This window comes from Spermophilus citellus, assembly GCF_964194105.1.
Source record: "Spermophilus citellus genome assembly, chromosome: 17".
NCBI classification, from domain to species: domain Eukaryota; kingdom Metazoa; phylum Chordata; class Mammalia; order Rodentia; family Sciuridae; genus Spermophilus; species Spermophilus citellus.
The window spans coordinates 25,816,447-25,831,324 of NC_138199.1; the positions used below are offsets into that span (position 1 = coordinate 25,816,447).

Consider the following 14,878-nt stretch of genomic DNA (forward strand, 5'->3'; position numbering starts at 1 on the left):
GGACAAACTCAAGTTGCTGTCTAGCCCCTTTCTGACAGGAGCAGGTGAGGAATGAGGATATCTGGTTGCAGATGCCTTGCTATGTAGCATAAGGGACATCACTCTCCTTCTTTGGATCTTGGTTCTCCACTTGGGAGGGCTTGTTAAACTTCTCAATTCTGAAACTGATCAGTGAATAGCATCTCCCCTAGAGTGCAGTCATCCCTTTAAAAATGTTCTCTTCATTGACTACCCTACCTAGAGACAAAATCTTCATCCCAAGCCACGGCTCCAGAAAAAAGGCGTCCAAGGTCATGGTGGTACTCACTGATGGTGACATATTTGACGATCCCCTCAACCTCACAACTGTCATCAACTCCCCCAAGATGAAGGGTATTGAGCGTTTTGCCATCGGGGTAAGAGCCAGGAGCCAGGAGGTATTCCTTTCCCCTGAACTGCCTGGGTGGGGAGGAGCCCCTGATAGGGGCTTCTGAAAACAGTGTACCCAAATGCTTTCTATTCTCCAATACTCATTTTCTCCTGGTCCCATGTGCTGTGACCCATTGGGTCTTCATACAGAGGGCTTATTTCCCAGTGATAGTTACAGCTCCCTGGCTGAGTGTGATGGTGATAGCCCAAAGAAGGTTCCTGGAGGAAGTGGTGGGCTCCATGTCCTGGAGGACCAACAGGAGAAGTTGGCCTAGGGTGTGGGGGGAGTACTCTGCAGGCAGAGGGAACAGCAAGTACTGAGATGAGAAGGAGCCTGGCATCTTAAGAAAATAAATTCAGCTTGGTAAAACTGGACTTTTGTCCAGTATCACCATTTATCTGAGCTGGTGACCTATGCTGGGTTCACAAAATCTGACTACTTCAATTACTTAAGAAAACAGCAAAGAAGGCACACAAGCACACAGAAGTACCTTTTCAAAATCCAGGGAGAGCTCTGCAACCTTAGGGGTCTGTGGAAAGAGAGAGAGCCACAGGAATTCTTTATTCTTTTTTTTTTTTTTTTGAGAGAGTGAGAGAGGAGAGAGAGAGAGAGAGAAAGAGAGAGAGAATTTTTAATATTTATTTTTTAGCTCTCGGCGGACACAACATCTTTGTTGGTATGTGGTGCTGAGGATCGAACCCGGGCCGCACGCATGCGAGGCGAGCACGCTACCGCTTGAGCCACATCCCCAGCCCGAATTTTTTATTCTTAAATAGAGGACACACAAGGGGAGGTTCCGTGGAACATTCTATCCAAAAAAAAGGGCAAAGGGTAGGACTACAAAGGAACAAGGAGGCAGCACACTCCAGTTGGGCAATGCCCACTCCCAGAGCTGCACCTTTCTATCCGAGCAGAGGCAAGTGCACTTGCATTGCAATAGGGGAAATACCAGTCCAGTACCTCTTTACTCAGGACTTAAAGGTGTGTGCATAGCTCCTGTCTAGGGCGGCCCCTGACAGTCCACAGTGTATGTGTGGAAGAAGAGGTATCAAAAAGGAGATAGGTGATAGAACACTCCCTGAGCCAGGGCCTCTTTGCAGGTGGGAAATGCATTCCAGAATGTTAAGACCGACAGGGAACTGAAGCTGATTGCCTCAGATCCCAAAGAGACCCATGCCTTCAAGGTGACCAACTACACAGCACTGAATGGGCTGCTGAGGAAACTGCAGCAGAACATCATTCACATGGAAGGTGAGGACCCCAGGGACCCCCAACCTATGGCAGACCCCCTCAGCACTCAGCAAGAGGCCCTGTGTTCTAGCCCAGCTCTGTCCCACTTTCCTGGGGGTACCTCAGACCTCTCCCAACACTTCCTGAGCCTCAGGTGTTCATCTCTAAAAAGGCAACACTATCCCCAGCCCACCTCACCTCCCAGAATCTCTATAAACTAAACTGGTGCTGGAGAAACAAGGATGACTTCCCAGGAACTCACAGAATGGGAACACTGAGGTCCAGAAAGAGGGAGTGAGTTTCCCAAACCACTCAACTAGTAGTCATTAAAGCAGGACCCAGGTCTCTATTCTCAGTCCCATGCTCTCCCCTTATATTTAACATCATCCTCCTGGGGGTGGGGATGAGGCCAAGCCAGACCATTCCTTGACATGGTCTCTCCCTTCCCCTGTCACAGCAGTGTCTAACTGGGTTTCTTGTTTTCCAGGCACAGTTGGAGATGCCCTTCACTACCAACTGGCACAGACTGGCTTTAGCGCCCAGATCCTGGATGAGGTTTGTAGCTCTGGGCTTGCCCTTAGATGATGGGCCTCAGCAATACCCAGGGAATTCAGACTCCCAGCTCACAGTACAAGGCCCTGTGGTGGTGCCTGTGAAGGAGCCATTTAGTATAAAGATGGACAATTTTGCTCACTCTCCTTCACTGGACTACTGAGATAGACCAAAGGATGGCCATATTTATTACAGGAGGTCATTTTTTGTGTGTGTGTTCAGGGATTGAATTATTCCCCTTAGACATGCAAATAAACCAAGATTTGGCTGGGTGGGCTAGCCAATCCCTTGCTTACTTCTCCCACAGATAAAAGATGTAGAAATGATGGGGACACCATCCTCACCCATGGTGGTGGTACAGTTAGCTCATGCAGTTAGCTCATTTCACATCCACTAAACACAGTGGGCCTCCAGTGCCAGGCCCTGGCTGGGCAAACTGAGGAGGATATAAGCACTCTATTGCTCAGTTATATTTTGTATTTAATTTAATTGACTTATTTTTGGTAGTGGGGATTGAGCCCAGGGTGCTTTATCCCCAACGCTTTTTATTTTGGGAGGGGGTCTTGCTAAGTTGTGGAGGCTGGCTTTAAACTTGCCTCCACTTCCCAGAGTCACTGGGATTATGGGTATTAGCCGCCATGCCCACCAATCATAACTTTTAAAAAATGCTCAACATCTGGGCCCCTTGGGGGGCTTCTGGAGACACAGCAGCCCTGAAAGAGTCATAGATACAAGGCAGAAACCCAGTATTTGCCATCTTACTTTCCTGCCTGCCTCTCTGGCTAGATTACTGCATGCTACCATTCCCCCTTGTCCCAGCGAGAAGGTTCACTGCACAGGCCTTTGTGTTCTTCCTGTTAATTTAGTCCCATCCCTGTTCCTGCAGGGACAGGTGCTGCTTGGAGCCGTGGGGGCCTTTAACTGGTCTGGAGGTGCATTACTCTACCATACGCAGAGCCGCAGGGGTCGCTTTCTGAATCAGACGGCGGCAAATTCCAATGTTGCGCAATACGGCTACCTGGGTAAGGGCAGGGCCAAGACTAGGACTCTGAGGCTGCACCCTTGTCTACACAGTATGATTCTTGGTCAGGGTTGGGGCGGGCACTGATCGGTTACTTGGGTCACATGGGGTGGGCCCTGTTTAGGGAACCTGAGGTTTAGAAGTGTGGGTTGAGGCAGGGTAGCCTTGGGTGACTGCCTAGGGAAGGACCAGACTGCTCTATGAATAATAGCAGTGGGTGCCCCTCACACCCCTCACCCCTTATGTGTGTGTATGTGTGTGTATCACCTATGTGACCAGTGACTGTGCATAAGTATGCTCGCTGATTGTGAAGGCCTGGCTGGGTAGGAGGGACTCCAGGGATTGGTGGGGACAGCCTGTTTACATTCACTTCCCTGCTCCAGGTTACTCAGTAGCAGTGCTACACAAGACCTGTGGTGTCTTCTATGTGGCCGGGGCTCCACGGTACAAACAGCGTGGGGCCGTGTTTGAGCTCCAGAAGGAGAGCAGAGAGGCTACCTTTGTGCCGGTCCTGGAGGGAGAGCAGGTACTTGCTTGGAAAGCCCCCTTCTAGGGAAAGGGATGGGCCCAGCTTGCGCAAAGCTCAGGCTCCTGGGTAGGATTCGGTGGCTCTATGTGTCTGCAGGGTGAATCCTCCATTGTTGAGCACTGGGCTACCCACCTAGTCCCCTGTGTTACTATCAAATTAATTTGGAACAACTGCATTTGGGTGATCTGGGAAAAGCATGTACAGAAGTCTAGCCTTGCTGAGGGGTGGAGGAGGGACCGCCCCAGCATTTCCCCAGTGATAAGTTCCTCCTGGGCTGTAGATGGGGTCCTACTTTGGCTCTGAGCTGTGCCCTGTGGACGTCAACATGGATGGGACTACGGACTTCTTGCTGGTGGCTGCTCCATTTTACCACATCCATAAAGAAGAAGGCAGAGTTTACATGTACCGTCTGCATGAGCAGGTGGGAGGGTCTCCATCTCCATGAGCTTGCTGAGGCTGTGGCTACTCAGCCTGGCAAGAGGTAGCAAAGGCTGGGAAGGCCTGGCCCTGCCTGGTAGCAGTGGGTAGTAATGGGGAGGTGTTCAGAGTAAGTGACTGCCAGCTGGGGCAGCTGCTTTACTCCCCATCCCCTACTTTCACATCCTAATAACATCTCTCATAGTTTCAAGTTGACAGGATCATCCATGATCTCCCTGGTTTCTCACAGTAATTATAGGAAGTAGCTGTCATTCCTATTTTACAGATAAGGAAGCTGAGGCTCAGTGAGCCTCAGTGATGTTGAGACTTGCTCAAGTTACCTAGCAAGTAGGTGGGAGAGTGACTGGAATCCAGGCCTTCCAACTGCCAATCCAGTTCTCCTCTGCATGGGAATAGAAGGAGGCAGACTTGAGGTACTGAACTTCAAAGCAGGAGGACCCCAAATTTACCACTGGTTCACTGTGAGATCTTGAGAAGGTCCCTCATTTTTCCAAGTCCAGACTGCTGCTGAAGAATCAGAATCAAGAGGCCCTGTGAGCATGTCCCTGCCAGGTGGCACTGAGGTAGACATCCTTCATTCCTCTCTTGAGGGCTGAGTTACTGGTTTGCTTTGCAGGATGGTTCCTTCTCCTTAGTATGCACGCTGAGTGGGCTTGTTGGATTCACCCATGCCCGCTTTGGCTTTGCCATGGCAACTGTGGGGGACATCAACCAGGATACGTTCACAGATGTGGCCATCGGAGCTCCCTTGGAGGGTTTTGAGGCAGATGATGGTGCCAGCTTTGGCAGTGTGTACATCTACAATGGACACTGGAATGGCCTCTCTGACAAGAAACCACAGGTAACTGTGGGGCTCTCTCTTGCCTCTTCTCTGGGACTCTGAAGTCCCCCAGTAGGATGACCTGAGCCTTAAATCAGGCCCATTCCTAAGTTCAGGACTGGCCTTGGTGGTTGGAAGTACATAGTGAAGGAGAGAACCCACCCAGGCCAGGTGAAGGAGGCTCCAGACCAGGGCTTCCCCCAGATCCTTTAGGTGGGGAGAGATTGAGACACTGTCTACTTCCTACTTGTATTTCTTCCTTCTTTGCCGTTCCTGGCCATTGGCCTGCTTCAGGTCCCTCGTCTGGCTCTTGTCCTTCACCCAATTCCTCTCAGGCTCCAGGCTCCACTGCCAGTCAGGCTATATCTTTGATGGGCACTTTCCCCACCTCTAATGGCTTCCTGAGAACCTCACTCTTCATGACCCCCAGGCTTCACTCTCACACACTGTTCCACCAAGGGCTCTCCTGGGTCCTCATACCCTTCCATCCCCATACCAGAAACCTGGCATAATCCCAGGTACTTTGACATCGGTACCTTAGGTGGTAGGGTTAGTCCCTACCTCCTAATGATTCTAGTTCTCTCCCAAATCTAGTTCTTCATTTCTATCCCCATCACCCCAGCCTAGGTCTTATCATTCCCTTCCCTGGGCTCAAACCCTAGTAGCTCCTGCCTCCTGCCCATCTCCACCCCATGCCCTTTGTGGTATTTCTAAAATGTAATCCTGATGTCACTTCTTTAAAAAAGCTTTTCTGATACCCCTAGCCCCTCTCCCCCATCCTCCTTCACTGGCCCTTGGCAGCTTCCTGGAAACTGCTCTTTCTGGATCCCTCATTCTTTTCTCTCCATCTCCACTGTTAAGATCCACTTGCTCTTCAAGGAGCCATTCAAATTCCATTTCCCCTAGGAAACCTGGTTCCCTCTTTCCTTTCCTAGATTAAGGACTCCCTGGGGCAGAGAGGTAGTGATACTGCTGAATGGAATAGAACATGAGAGGACTTCTCCTTTTCTGTTCCCCTTCTCCATTCCACACCTTGTGTTTCTCTCTTCACAGCGGATCAGTGCCTCAGATGTGGCCTCAGGACTCCGCTACTTCGGCACGTCTGTGGCTGGTGGCTTAGATTTTAGTGGCGATGGCCTCGCTGACATCACCGTGGGCACCTTGGGCCGGGCAGTTGTGCTGCGGTAGGGGTCTGCCCTGCCTTCTGGGGTCCCAGGCCCCACCTCAACCATTTGCCCTGTCCTCTTCATTAAGCCCAGACTTGATTGCTGCTCACTGGCATCTCAAAGTGAACACATCCCAAAATGGAGCTCTTATTCTCAAACACTGTTCCCCCAAGTCCACCCCTCCCTCAGGCTTCCAGTCTTAGGGAAGGGCACCATCATTCACACTAAAGTCTAGGACAAAATCCTTGGAGTCACTGTTGATTCCTCTTTTTCTTTCTATCAACAAGCTTTTCCTGGATCTGCCTCCAAAACACCTCCTGGTATAAGGTGCTATCATCTCTCACTGCATGGACCACTGTGTGGCGGTCTTCCCTGCTTCCTCTCCCTGTTCTCCATTCTCCAAACAGCAGCTGCTCATCCCTTTACTTTGCTGCCTAAGACACTTCAGTGGCTCCCCCCAATTCCTCACCATGGCCTCCAGGGGTCTCTGAGACCCAATCCTGCCCATCCCTCCAATTTCATGTCCCATTATTACCCTCTGTCTCACTAATTATGTACCAGTCATGCTGGTCTTTGTGTTTCTCAAACAAATCAGACTCATTTCTGCCATAGGCCTTTTTCACAGTAGCTGTTTTCTGCCTGGAATGTTCTTTTTTTTTTTTTTTTTACTTTAAATTATTTTTATTTCAATATTTTATCTTATACATTTTATTTCTTTCAATATTATTTATTGTACACAATTTTTATTGATTTATTTCTTTAGAATTTCAGGTCTCATTTTTTTTTTATTGGTTGTTCTTTTCCCAGATTGTTACTGAGCTGGCTCTTCCTTATTAACTGATCTCCATCTCAGTGCCTCCTTATCTGTGAGGCAACCCCTGACCACCTAATCTGAGTAGCCCTCGGTCTCCATCACCTTATCCTGTGTCATTATAGCATTACCAGTATATAATATTTCCTTATTTGTTCCTATTTATTTGCTTGTCTGTTTTCCCACTAGAGCAGGGACTTGTCTCTTTCTCTATTGTATCCTGACTCCAAGCACCCCTGCATAGTAGAGGTATTCATGTGAATGCCCAAATGAGTGCACTGACCCAGAAACCCCAAGGTCACTTCTCACAGTCCTCTCTGCTGTCTTGTTTAGCTCACTACCTGTGGTTCGGCTGAAGGTGTCCATGAACTTTACCCCCAGTGCACTGCCCATTGGCTTCAACGGCAGTGTGAATGTACGTCTGTGTTTTGAAATCAGCTCTCTGACCTCAGCGGCTAAGACAGGTAACAGGCAGCAGAGCAGCCCTGGGTTGTTGTGGCCATTCCTTATTGGCTTTTGTGGGAGGCAGGGAAAGAGGACTGTGGGTAGCGGGTTGGTAGGAGGTTCTGATGCTTAAGATCCCGTGCTAGATCTTAGCTCCTGTGACATTAAGTTCTATTAAATGAGAACTACCCCAGGAAGATCTGATGTTCCATCCATACTCAGAGAAGCTTTACTGACTGGGCTGGGGAGAGGGGCATTGCTCTTTTTCTCAGAGATGCTGGATTGAGTTTCTGAAAGAAGACTCAGAAAGGCAGCTCCATCTCGTTCTTCATCTGCTGCTTTCCCCGGCCTCCTCCCAGTGTGTGTTTGTGTGTGTGTGTGTGTGTGTGTGTGTGTGTGTGTGTGTGTGCATGTGCATGTATGTTGTTCATTTGTGTCAGGGGCTCTGAGAAGTGCCCTCCCTCTTCTTCTGAGTTATATCTTCTCCTCTTCCCTTATTGTATCCCCCTGGCCAAAAATAATCTGCTAGAGACCTAGCCTCTCTTCCATCCCCTTATCTGACATTCACTGGGAGATTAATTCTAGAAAGAAAAGGTGGGCATGGTTCCCATAGTCCCTGTGTCTACTGCCAATGCAAGTACTGTTGCCCTCTCAGCAGTAGTCCCCAAGGTTGAAACTCTCAGTAAAAAACCCTGTGATGGCTCCCTGCTCCCTGCAGGTCAGAGAGCAGAATCCTGGGTTAGGGCCTCTGCTTAAACCTGAGGGTAGAAAATGATAGACCTGTCACTTCCAGGACAGAGCCTTCTGAGGGCTGTGTGCTACTAGGAAGGTATCTTTCCCTCTTTGATCCCTGGTTTCTGTTTTATACAGTAAAGGAGTTGTTGGCCCAGGGAATCTCTAAGGTGCTTCCAGGCCTGCTATGCTCAGATTTTACTCTGTGATTTCTCCCTCTGTTCTCTATATTCCACCACCTTTTCCCTTCCTCCTCTTCTTCCTCTTCCTCCTCCTCATTTTTTTCCCTTGGTCCCATCCTCCTGGAGAGCCTTCTTCCCTAAGGAAGGCAGACTCAGTCCTAGGAATATGCTGTATCTGGGTATAGGGCTGGAGTGCTGAATGGACCTTCACCAGGTTCAGGGACAGTGAGAAGAGCATCTTTGAAATAAAGACCCTCAAAGTTGAGCTCCAGGAAATTTGCTGCGTGGGATATTGTTCAGGAAGGGTCACAGGATCCTTGGGCAGGCTGGAGGCTCTCTGTCTGGGAAATGTCCATCCCAGCCTCACCAGGAAGATCTGGTCTTCATCCTCAGGCCTCAGAGGGACATTGCTTAAATTCACACTGGATGTGGACATGGAAAAGCCAAGAAAGAGGCTGCAGTGTTCTAACTCGAGGGACTGTCTGAGCCACCTCAGGGAGTGGAGCAATCAGTCCCATCTTTGTAAGTCCCTCCAGCTCAACCCCGTGGAGGAAGAGGTAAGTGGAGGAAGTAATATAGACATCTAGAAAGGTCTAGGACACTGAGAAAAGCTTTGAGTTAAGTGCAGTGCAGGATATGAACTCATACATATGAGGAAGGCAATTAAAACAATTATAAAAGATCAAGAATCACAAAATGGCATGGGAGATGTAGATAATTATACCAGAAGTCCAAATTTTAAAAATCTGGGTTGGGGATGTAGCTCCATGATAGAGCATGTGTTTTGCATGTATGAGGGCCTGGGTTTGATCTCTAGCACTGCAGAAAAGAAAAGAAAAGAAAAGAAAAGAAGCTGGACTAAAGGGGGGATGCTCTAATTGGTGGTATTTTTCTTGGTAATAAATTAGGAGTGTTTATTATGTCATCTAACCCTCTTGGTAATAACAGTGGGCTGAAGGCCCTCATATGAGTCAACATCAGAAAAATTGATTAATTCCAACTTTTGGAATAGAAATAGAAAGACAGAAATTATCATTCAGAATGATTTTCTCCTTTGCCAGAAGAAAATTATATCTTCCATATCTCTCTGGAGATATGGAAGAAAATATTTATCAGGACTTGGAGCTTAACAGGACCTATAAAGGTAATTTACTCTAATAAACAAACTCATTAATTATGTTTCAGACTACTATCTTCTCCTAAGGTGATTGTTAATTGGTTTAAGAGTTTCTAGCCTAACTATGGTCTTCTTAAATAAAAGCATAACTACCCTTTCCACCAGGGAGTCAAGCTTGTTTCCTCTCGCATGTTCAAAGTCCTTTTCATGGCCAAGAGGTTCATTTAAACAAAAGAATGGCAAATAGTGTCCTCAGTAATATCCTTATTTTTAGTTTTTACCCAATATGTCCTCTGTGCTGCTTTGGGAAAGATCTATATGTGACCATGACTCTTCCCTCATATGGCTTCCATTTGCTTTCCAAGTAAAGTCTGAGCCAGTTCTTAGTCCCTGGTGGACAGAATCCCTTTGTAACTGGGGTGAGAACCCTGAGGAGCTATGATACCTGAGGCCATAGCAGATCAATGAAGATTTTCCCCCCAAGCTCTTAGCAATTTTCTTGAAGGAAGTTTCCCTTCAGACGGGATTATTTGGCAGATACTTAGGACTTCTGACTCACAACTTTCAACGTTTATTTCTTAATGGGTACAGCAAAGTTAAAAGTATTCTCCTTGTCACCTTCTCCAAATCCAAATCTAATCCTGCATTCCTCGGTATCCCTGCAGCTCTGTGAGGAGGACTGCTTCTCCAACATCAGTGTCAAAATCAACTACCAACTCCAGATACCAGAGGGATGGAAGGGCCACTCCCGCCCCATTCTGGAGTCCCCTCCGGAGCCCTCAACCATTTTCCAGGTGACTCTGCCTACAACAGCTAGGATCCAACCCTACTAGAGGCCATCCCACAAAAGCACCTAATATCCTAACTTCAAAGAATTCTGCTAGGTTGGAGGGAGGGTCTTCAGACAGCAGCTGGGTTCCTCACAGATTTGGAAGTGGAGACTAAGATGGTGTTCATTTGCTCAGGGCCTCATTGGTGGGTAACAGGTCTTCAACCCACTTTAAGTTCACAAAAAGCACTCACTACAGATTTAATGAAGCATAGACTACATTAAAATATTGAGATCCTCCCTTGGTAAAGGTTTCCGAGGATGGAGTGGTGGATATTCCTGAGAGAGGTGGATTGGAATTGTCCTGACCTGAGCTGCAAGAGAGGAAGGCCTTTGGTATACTTGCCTATTCAGACCCTGCCCAGAGCCTTCAGGCTGAACCTCTGGCCCCACCAAACCCCACTGTCTCCCTTGGTGCAGCTAAGAAAAGCAGGTAGTGTCACAGAAACTTTTTTCATGACTAAGAGAAGTCAGAGGAGGCAACAAAGAGTCAAGTTTCCCAATCCTATGAGATCTCACTTAGGCCCTGACTCCCAGGGTGCTCTGCCAATTTCCATTTAGAGAATATAGGAGAATCTGCAGGGATAGAGAAATGTCAAGGTGAACATTAAAAAATAATAGTTATCATCTGTTGGGGTGAATTAAGCCTTCAAAAACAAGTCAAAATTAGTTCATGCAGGTACAGAAATCTTCAGGCAATGAGGAATATCTCCAGGTTAATCATAGGGCACTCATGGCTGTCCAGTATTTTGAACAAAACATGCTCTGTGTTAATTAAATCATATAGATTTTTAGCTCTGCTTTTTATCAATACCTAACATATCAGTCATGAGGAATGATAGAAATAGGAAGAGTAACATAATCTGGGGACCATTCCTATTGCTCATCTGCCCAGGAAGAGAGATTCCCTATGAGCAAGATTGTCTTCTTAACTTTTTAGGCAAAGGGACTTTATTTTAAATTTATAAAAGTGTACTTATTTTTTGTAGAATTTTAAAAATTTGGTATTGGCAATAAATTAGATGATTCAGAAAAGACTGAGAGAGCTAATGTAATAGAGTTTTGGTGATAAGTATATTACCATTAATTAGGGTAACTAATTTTGAAATATTCAACCTACCAGAAAATTACAAGAATAGTTCAGAGCCAGATATGATGGCATGTACCTGTTGTCCCAGATATTTGGGAAGCTGAGGTGGAAGGATTGCTTGAGCTCAGGGGTTCAAGGCCAGCTGGGCAACATGGCAAGACAGATTTAAACCAAAACAAAATAAATATCCCTGAGCATTATTCATTGAGAATAAGTTACAGATATGTTATCTTATTATCATGAATGCTTTAGTATATATTTATTAAAAAACAAGGGCATTGTTTTTAGATAGCACAGTACAAGGATCAAAATCAGGAAATTACTGATAAAATATTATGATCACTATAATTATAAATGTATTCAAATTTTCCAGTTGACCTATTAATGTCCTTTTAGCAAAAGGAAAAAGTTCTGGTCTAAGATCATTTATTGCATTTTTGTCATTTATCTTCATTTCTTTTAATGTGGAACAATTTATCTGCCTTCTCTTGTCTTTAATGAACTTAACCATTTTGAAGGGTACAGGCCAGTCATTTTATAGACTGTTCCCTAGTTTGTGTTTGTTTGATGTTCCCCCATAGTTTGATTCAGGTCAAATGTGTCTTTGGTAGGAATATCACAGGAGTAAAGTATGTCCTTAGAATATCACATCAGGAGGCATGTAATGTTGATTAGTTCCATTACTAGTGCTATTTGCCTTTGTAATTGATAAATATTTATGGTGAGATGCTTTGAGATTACGTACATATTTGCTTAACATCTATTTATCAGTCTTACCTTAGTCATTGCTATGATGGTTTGGGAAAGACATTAAATTTTTTTTTATTCCATCTATAAAAAGAATAAGGAAAAATTTTCTGGTGCAGGCACATAAATGTTGCCAGAGAATGAGTTCTATCTGGGTTTAACCCTGTTCCCTTTCACTGAGGTTGGATGAAAGAGAACAGGCCACTTGGCTATATAAAAAACAAAACAAAAGAACCCTGCATAAAACTGTTGACCCAGTTAGATAGAGCTCCACGCTCTGACTTTTGTAAATTGCATTTCCCTTCTCCAGGAAGTAGAAAAGTCTCCTTTCAAGCTCTGGGCTCCCAATCCCACCCCACACCATGGTAACAGTCTGGCAGAAGTCTGCTGTGGTGATTGCTGGCTGCTGGGGACATAAATGCAGAGACTCCCCCGCTACTTTGGAAAATTTTATCTTTCAACTCAAACTGGGGCTTTTTAACCTTGAAGGGTTCTTTTGAACCAAATGTGACTTCCTGAATTAGTTTGTGATGTGTAGGCAAGCTTGCTAGGGAAATAGCTAGTTTACAGAGAAAACCAGCTGTAGGGGAGAGAACCTTTCCAAGGATTGGACCTGGCATTATTTGATTAGGTGGCCCCATTCCTGCCCTGGCTTCTCCTGCCCACATTTGGAAAGGCTAAGGAAGCTTTCCTTCACAGATGTTTCCCTTCCCAAGTGTTTCAAATAGTGAGCTGCTTGAGAGTGTCGCTGCTTCATTCACGTGATATGAATGTGATGGGCACACCCACCATTCCACAAAGGTCACCCCATTTTTTACCTTGGCCAGAGGCCTGGATCATGGTGTGCCTGTGTTACAGGCTAGATTCAGGGACATCAGTCACAACTCTATGGGCACAATCCCAGCTAGTGAAGCAGGGCTGCCAGGGAAGGCAGGGCCCCTTCCCCACTGATCCTGCCCCTCTCTGTCTGCCTACAGCTGCCCTATGAGAAGAATTGCAAGAATAAACTGTTTTGCATCGTTGAATTACAGTTGGTCACCAGCATCTCTCAGTGAGTTGGATCCAGTTGTCATAGTTTCTGCAGTTAACTTCCTTTTAAAGATTTACCTGGGCAAACTCCTCATGGGGATCCATGGCACACTTCTTCCTCCTTCCCCCAAAGGTCTTTACATTGATTGTTCAGTCACCTTATCAGAGACACAAGACAGAGATTTGTGTTTTTGTTTTATAGATCAGGAAACAGACTTTTAGTAACTGAGAGCCTTGGTCATTTGGTGAACTTGAACCCAGGTCTCTTAACATCCTGGATGATGCTATGTTCATAACTCAATATACCCCATTACTAGGGCTACTTTGGCTAGAGGTAACTTCTTTCCTGGCTCACCTCTTGACCAGATTCATTAATTGATTCAATAAGTATTTCTGGAGTGTCTACTCTGTGATATGCATTCTAGGCACTGGGAAACCTTACAACACAGGCAAAAATCCCTGCGCTCCTGATGTTTTTAGGGGGAGAATAATTAAGTAAACTCTAAGTTGATGGTATGTACTATGAAGAAAAATAATGCAGGGAGTGCTGGGTGGGGGTTGGGCTTCAGTTTTAATTAGGGTAGTCAGGGAGGGTGGTATTTGGCACTTATAGGAGGAGGAGGTGGGGGAATGAGCTATGTGAGTGCCTGGGAGTAGAGCAACTGCCAGTGCCCTGAGATGGGAGCATGCTCGGCAGGTGGAAGGTAGGACAAGGGCTTGGTGTGATTATAGTGAGGTATGGAAGTGGGATTGGGGAAATGTAAAGGGGTAGGGAGGATCAGTGGGTCTTTAAGGTCCTCAGAAGGGCTTTCACTGTAAACTGGGAGGCCAGAGGAGTTTATGTGTTTGTGTGTGTGTATATATATATATATATATATTGTGTATGTGCATAATGTAATTTGATCAATTTCATTTTTTCCATTACCTCCCCTTTCCCTTTCTGCCTCCCTCCCCACCTCCCTCCTGATGGTTTCCTTCTTTTATTGGTTTCCCTTCTAATTTCATGAGATTCCTCTCACCTTTTTTTTTCTTCCTTTTTTCTCTTTAGCTTCCACATATGAGAGAAAACATAGGACCCTTGACTTTCTTAGTCTGGTTTATTTTGCCATTAGATTAAGCTTATTTTGCTTAACATAATGCTCTCAAGTTCCACCCATTTTCTTACAAATAACATAATTTCAATTCTTCTTTATGTCTGAATAAAACTCCATTGTGTATATATTACCACATTTCTTTTTTTTTAAAGTTGTATTGAGTTTTATTTTTTTTTATCGGTTGTTCAAAACATTACAAAGCTCATGACATATCATCTTTGGAATCAACCTAGATGCCCTTCAATAGATGAATGGATTAAAAAACTGTGGCATTTATACACAATGGAGTATTATGCAGCACTAAAAAATGACAAAATCATGGATTTTGCAGGGAAATGGATGGCATTAGAGCAGATAATGCTAAGTGAAGCTAGCCAATCCTTAAAAAACAAATGCCAAATGTCTTCTTTGATATAAAGAGAGCAACTAAGATCAGAACACGGAAGAAGAGCATGAGGAAAAGACTAACATTAAACAGAGACGAGTGGGGTGGGAGAAAGGGAGAGAGAAGGGAAACTGTATGGAAATGGAAGGAGACCCTCATTGTTCCACATTTCTTTATCTATTCATCTGTCGATAGGCACCTAGGCTGGTTCTACAACTTGGCTATTATGAATCGTGCTGCTATAAACATGGGT

The 14,878-nt window shown here is 45.6% G+C and overlaps 1 protein-coding gene across 1 annotated transcript in view; it reads left to right on the forward strand.

Annotated features, from left to right (window-relative positions):
* The window catches only part of ITGAE (integrin subunit alpha E), a gene marked incomplete at its 3' end in the record, with an annotated part of 69,028 nt that overhangs the window by 36,214 nt on the left and 17,936 nt on the right, over positions 1-14,878 (forward strand). The window contains exons 9-20 of the mRNA XM_081272889.1: positions 242-395; positions 1,510-1,660; positions 2,127-2,194; positions 3,078-3,213; positions 3,596-3,738; positions 4,022-4,162; positions 4,796-5,020; positions 6,053-6,183; positions 7,310-7,440; positions 8,728-8,891; positions 10,117-10,245; positions 13,095-13,168. Coding sequence (XP_081129015.1) covers positions 242-395; positions 1,510-1,660; positions 2,127-2,194; positions 3,078-3,213; positions 3,596-3,738; positions 4,022-4,162; positions 4,796-5,020; positions 6,053-6,183; positions 7,310-7,440; positions 8,728-8,891; positions 10,117-10,245; positions 13,095-13,168 — 1,647 coding nt within the window. The remainder of the gene's footprint in view (positions 1-241; positions 396-1,509; positions 1,661-2,126; positions 2,195-3,077; positions 3,214-3,595; positions 3,739-4,021; positions 4,163-4,795; positions 5,021-6,052; positions 6,184-7,309; positions 7,441-8,727; positions 8,892-10,116; positions 10,246-13,094; positions 13,169-14,878) is intronic.